Consider the following 6,593-nt stretch of genomic DNA (forward strand, 5'->3'; position numbering starts at 1 on the left):
TCAGTGTTATTTAACTTACTGGAATCAATGTTTCTATAGCAACACCACTCTGGCCGCACTGATATTGGGAAAGGTGTGAAAAATTCCCTGACAGCTGGTGAGCTATTATGAATTAATGTCGCCGCGGAGGCTCTGTTAACTACCTGATTTACAAAAACACACATATAGACACAAGCAGACACACACACACACACACATACATATATAAGATAAAAAGCAGAGGACCGGCATGCTCGTCGCTGAATGATGTTTAAATGTTTTAATAAATTAAGACTTTGGACCACCCAGTGAGATACCTGGGCTGACAGCAGGAATAGTAACACAGAGACACACAGGCAACGTGCCCAAATATCTTTGGCACATTCAGGCAATTAAGGTACAGAAAAACATTTGATTCAGGGTGTTAGAGTGATTTGTTTTCCATTACGAAGGAGAAAAGACGGTGATATCAGCACGCAGTGTGAGATCTGCTTGCTCTCTGTAGCAGCAAAATGCTCACCTGTCAAAACAACAAAGTGTCAAACATTTCAGGAAATAAGAATTAAGCCTTAAATGCAGTTACGAAACAGAAAAGATTATGTTGTGGTGGTTTGAATTGGACATTACATTTCCAGGTGTTCCTCACATGATGATGATTGGGATTTTGATTGATATTGATCCTGATGCCGTTATATAGTGACAAAAATAGCGGCAGTAATTTATGAGAATGACCCTTATGAGAAAGTCCCTTTGGAAATGTCAGACTGTGATTCCAGTCCCTAGCTAGCAGCGTGAACTTGAATTAGCCACAGCCGTGAGCCTATGGCTACGGTTAGCAGAAGGCTAAACTATTAGCAACATTTTCTCTCCATCTCTAAAACACTTCACCGATGTTGACATGTGTTTCGTTGCGTTTATTGTCAGACTCTCTTTAGACTCTTTTGGAGAACTTCGTCTCCCTTTTTTTGGGTTGCTCTGCAGTGTGGGCAGTTATTGCTGGAATATCTATGGATTTTCACCATCTGAAGGGACATGCACGCACATTTGCATTAGTAGAACAGCCAATAGGAACACGCTCTCTTTCTCTGAAAGGACCTGTGCCAAAAGCCAGAGTCTCCCGTCACGTGCTAGATTATCTAAAGCCTGAAAGCAGAGTCAAGAGGAGGTGAGACTAGTCTGAAGTCTAGTTTTCTGTCAGAGCACTTGAATTACAATATGCTGAAAGATTATTATGGAATTCTTGCCCAAAAAAAAAAAAAAAAAAAAAAACCTGCCTACCCCTACTTTAAAAATAAACTCATTCAACCTCTGTAAAAAAAGGAGCAAGATATCGTCAGAAGCTGGAAGTGTATCCCTCCCACACACACAATTAACAGTATGTTCAGCACAAGTGTGAGATAACACTTTCCATATTAATATAAATTTAAATGGCATTACCATGCAAAGATAATGCATCGCTGGGGAAAAACAATACAGACTTGATGTTCACTGTGATTGATTTTAATACCTTATAAAGGAATGGTAAATAATAATGGCTGTCTGGAACAGAAATCAATACATCTCCTTGTATTTATGTGATTTGTAGTTAAGGAGCTAAGAATACACGTTCCTTTATGTTTATTTAAGTTTTTGTTCCTGATTGAGAAAAAAAGATGCTGAACATGAAAACATCTTTGCATAAACATAAGACTGAACTTGAGTCATTGGAGTTAAAAGGAAACTGTAGACACTCATCCATCCCACAGATCTCTATACTATTTTGTCTTCAGACTCCGCTGCCTATTTCTGCTCATGTCTCTCTCATGCAATCCTTTTGTGCTGGCGCAAACATATCTCTCTCATTTCCCATGCACAGAGCATGTTATTTGAATTTTGAAGACGGGATCGTTTCATGCAATTTCATCAGAACTGCCTGCGCTAAAGAATTTGCAGTTAAAATTAGCTTGGGTATATAGGGATCCAAGGTGACTGGTGATACTTATGTGTGGTTGTTGGCCAATTAAATCTCTTGATATAGCTTTCTATTCCTGGATTAGGTGACGAACAGAGTTGAATAAGCCTCTGAAATGCTTGAGTTTTCTTGAGTGGGTAATTAAAGAAGATTTATTTATAGTATTGTGTAAGCAGTGGAAACTTTACCTTGTGTTTCCTGAGTTTGATACCGTATAACAAGTTTGAAAAAGCTCTCAACTTGTTAAAGGTGCTATAATGGCTTCATTAGTTTGTCATCTATTTAGTAAAGTACAATAATTAGGAAGAGGAGTAAGTGAACGTCTGTTTTTGACTTTCCTTTGATGAGGAATTTGGGTTCAACTATTAAATATGTTAGAACAGAACAAAGATAACAAAAGAGAGGATATTTAAGGCTGACAGCATCAGTCGTTTCAGCAAATGCCCCAAAATGACATTTGTATATGTTCATGTGACAAAGACCTCTTTCGTCCGTAGTTATAATTACTCTTTTCCATCATAGTGTGATGTTGTTATACAAAGCCTGCAGAGAGAGAAGATGAGAAGATTCAAAATGTTGGACTTTGACAGGGGAGGCCGCTGTTTGCTTCCCATTTTCCTTCCAAAGGCAGCATTGTAAATGTAATCAATCACTCAGTACATATTCCTCACTTAAAACATAATCACATTACTGTACTACCTACTCAACAGCAAAAGTAATCAGTTACAGTACTTTAATTTTTCAACCCAGCTACGTCAAAACAGCCTTTAAACACATTTTCACTATTTAGTAGACAGAAAACAAGACATTTTAATCTCTGGCCTATGTTTTAAGAATCTTTACTGACCATCAACAGCTAGCGTAACGTCAGCCCCGCAGACAAAGAGGTTTACACACCTAACTACGAACAAAAGCAATTCCTAAATGCAGGCTTACCAGTGGCTAACGTTAGCAAGCCAGCTAACTAAGAACACACAACACGTAAATAAGACAACTTTGGTGTTAGCAAGAGTCTGACTGCCTTCGCCCACCTCCAGCCCCTGAGCTAAGCTAACAAGTCCTGATATCAACCCAGCAAACAAGCAGATCCCCAAAATGTCCCCCAAAGTGATACTGTAACAAGGATCAATAACTGTAATGTTATTACTGAATTTCAAGTTGTATTACGCAAACTTCAACCATGACTATCGTTCCCTAACTAAAGGTTGAAAGATGAAGTCATGTGAACCTAAACCATGGTCTTTTTCTAACCCTTACCATGTTGTTACCCTTACAGAGATATGTTGCTGATTTGAATCCAGCTCTGTGTCATGGCAGTGTGGGCAATGTGTTTAGATTAACGGTGTATGGCTTCCCTCCGTGGCTTCAGTGCACGGATCGCCCAGCAGAGCAAAGCAGCGGAGGTCTGCAGCTCATGACGCGAAACGACTCGTTTCAGATCTTCATCTAAACACACTGCCCACACAAAGATGACACAGAGCTGGTTTAAAATCGGCAAAATATCCCTTCAACAAAACCTCAGTCACAGCAGTGTCAGATCAGGAAATGCTTTTATTTTTGCATCCAACGCTTTTGGAGAAGACTGAAAAATTATGTTGTGGTGCTGAGGTTGGAAACAAATTTACCCAAAAGATCAAAACATGATTCTTTAGCTGTTGTCGTCCTCAGGAGTGCCACTTTTTTTCCTGACTTTGTTTTTTGGGGGAAATACAGACGATGCTATGATTATTACACTTTTATCTCATTCTAGTGTAGTTTAATTTGGGGATTGTAAGTAAATACATTTGAAAGGTAAATATGAAGGTGACCGCACATTCCAGTCCATAAAAATAGGATCTAGGATCTTTTAGTAACACTGATAAGAGCCATGCGTTTCGCTCAGTGCTTCATCGGGCTCATTAAAAGATGCATTGTGCCCAAAGGCTTAAAGACAGTTCTTGCTGTTGTCAGCACCTCCATCTTTGCGTTACAAGGCACAAGATTACAGTATGAGATTTGGTCACCTTTTCTCAGTTCTGTGGTAATCCAGATTTGTGATTTTAGTTTTCATTTTAAAGCAAAAATACCAGAATTATACCATACCATTGCTATACTATGTATTCATTACTTGTTGTTGTTGCTATTTTAATTAAAAACAAAACAACACAAACAGTTCAGTGCTGCTGCAGGCTTTATTGTGTGCCGTCAGATGCACTGTTGATCTGACTGTGAGCCGAGTCACTCTCATAGACCTGTTAGCCCTACAGTATATCATTTCAGCATGACATGCCATCATAATTTATGATTAATGACCCTTATTGATAGTATTGACATAAGTGGGAGTGAAATATGATCTGACAGTGATATCGCACGAGGCAAAGTGGCCGCGCGGAGAGAGACGGAACAAAGACAGTGCTGTGCTGCCTGTGTTAAAATTATGTTTTTAATTTATTCTTAATGGTCGCTACATGACTCTAATGATGATTGTTCTTGTTTTAAAGAGGTTAAACTCTGTAATTTTGGTTTATTTGAAATAATAGACTACAATGAAAATGAGTAAATGTGATTTCATTTCATCTATAAAGGAGTATGTGGTGTTTTATGTGTGATGCAGCTACTCTAGCACTGCCTTTACACAACCTTTTGATGTCTCATCTGATATCTCTCCCTGTAGGACTTTTTGGTATGTCTCTACAAGGACTCGACGTAATTATGTTTGCTTGTAACACTGGGCAAGATCGAGGGGGAATGAAGTACGAGTTTTAGTTGGATTTTAGATTATGAGAACAAAACAGTCAAGAAGCCTCTGACTCATCTGGCCGGCTCGAATCTACCCACACAGTTTTCAGGACTGCACTCCACAAGTTATTTCTCTCGACTCATTTTCATTCAGATTTTAATCAAATGCACTTAGGTTTTTAATTTGTCACCAAGTTATACTTTTAACGCAATAAGATGTTTTCCAATTATACTATATTAGATTAGTATTTTGACTTCCAGAAGTTCCAAATGAGATTTTAGTTTTAGCAGCTCACTTAAATCTGTTGACAAGGAGGATTTTAAATAAATTAGGTTAAACTCTACCACCAAAAATGTGCATAAAACTGTGAATGTGTGGTTTCTGTATGTGTTTTAGAGAGTCCCTTTGTAAAAACGCATATATGTGTCAAGGCAAGGATAAATATATATGTAAAGAGAAAGAAAAAAAAAACTTCTTGCTGACCTCAAACATCTCAAACACTTTAAAGGTAGAAATCAGGATGACGGACGTGTTTGAGGACAGACACGGAGCCACAGGAGCGCTTAGTGTAAGAGGGTGACCCTTTTCCAGCTCCCCAGCAGATGGGGGTGGGGGGCACCCCCATCTGCATCTTTCTGCCTCCAATACAAAGTCAATTATCCTAATGGAAGTGGCAATTAATTAACTCAGCAAACACAATGATTAAGGACCTGGCAATCAATTGAGTGGGAGTGGTTCAAGCCATGCTGATTTAGAGGTAATGACTTTCTGGCAAAGAAAAAAAAAATCCCTCTCACAAAGACGAACATGCACTTTGCATTTAACTGGATTTATGTCAATTAATTGTAGGTAGCTTCAAAGCTGAAATGAGTCCCAACGTCATAAACAGTGTCCCACAGTGCAGACGTCAAACACTTAAACTTTTCAAAATAAAAGCACTTTTTTCAGCTAAAACAAATCCCAGTAACCATTGGACACAAGGCCTTACCGTGTTTCTTTGGCTGTTGGTTCCTATTGGACCTCTGAACACCCCCTTGATGCTCCTCAGCTGTCCGTCATGCAGGTGGGTGGAACTGATCACAATGTAGTAGCACGCCATTGGATTTGTCTCTTGTATTTAAATATCTTGTGTATCTATCTGGACTTTGAAGAAAAAGTCTGTTTCCTCTCCTCCTTCTTCTTCTATCTTCCTCGACTCTCTCCTGCTCTCCTCATTGTGTCTCTCCTCCTCTGTTTTATAAAGTAGAAGAGGGATGGAAGAAATAAGAAAAAAGAAAAGGAGTAGCGCAGTTTCTCCCCCAGCTGCTCTGATTTATTCTCTCTCTTCTCTAAGTTTTTGCCGGTGACTCTTTGACTTTGGCTTCTCTCTGCTCATCTCCCCTCAGTCTCTTGTTAAATATGTCACCCTCTGCTCCTCCTTTCTTTCCAATCTTATCTTCTTGTCGTTGTCTAAATGTGTTTTTTTTTTAATTCTTCTCTGGGTTTAAAAAAATAAATAAAAAATGCCTCCCACTAGGTCTTCCTTTTAAATATTCCTCTTTTGAAGCCTCTCCAGATGTTTTGCTCCCATCTTTCATTCATTAATCTTTCCTTGTCATTGACTCTCTCTCTCTCTCTCTCTCTCTCTCTCTCTCTCTCTCTCTCTCTCTCTCTCTCTGTCTCTTTCTTGCTGAGTCGAAATTTATTCCTGAAATCTCAGCCTCTCATTGATCAGTCTTGCAGTTCCTCTAACTATCTGCTGTCCGCTGCCTCCCTCTCCTCACTTCACAATCTCTCCAACCCCCTTTTGTTTTGTCTCTGTATCTCTCTAAGTGGAAGGGAGGGATACTTTTTTTTTTTTACCTCCTCTTACTATCTCCCCTCCTCCTGTCTCTGTGTCTCTCCTCGTCTCTTTTTGCTCTCCACCTCCTTGTTAGTGTGGAGAAGAAGTCTGTCTTTGTCTCT

General features: G+C 39.2%; 1 protein-coding gene across 1 annotated transcript in view; it reads right to left on the minus strand.

The window, feature by feature from the left end:
* Positions 1-5,748, minus strand: part of LOC144532845 (uncharacterized) — a 64,030-nt gene extending 58,282 nt beyond the window's left edge. The window contains exon 1 of the mRNA XM_078273781.1: positions 5,638-5,748. Within this exon, the coding sequence (XP_078129907.1) occupies positions 5,638-5,748 (111 nt within the window). The remainder of the gene's footprint in view (positions 1-5,637) is intronic.
* Positions 5,749-6,593: the final 845 nt, after the last annotated feature.

The sequence above is a fragment of the Sander vitreus genome, chromosome 17 (assembly GCF_031162955.1).
Source record: "Sander vitreus isolate 19-12246 chromosome 17, sanVit1, whole genome shotgun sequence".
Lineage (NCBI taxonomy): Eukaryota > Metazoa > Chordata > Actinopteri > Perciformes > Percidae > Sander > Sander vitreus.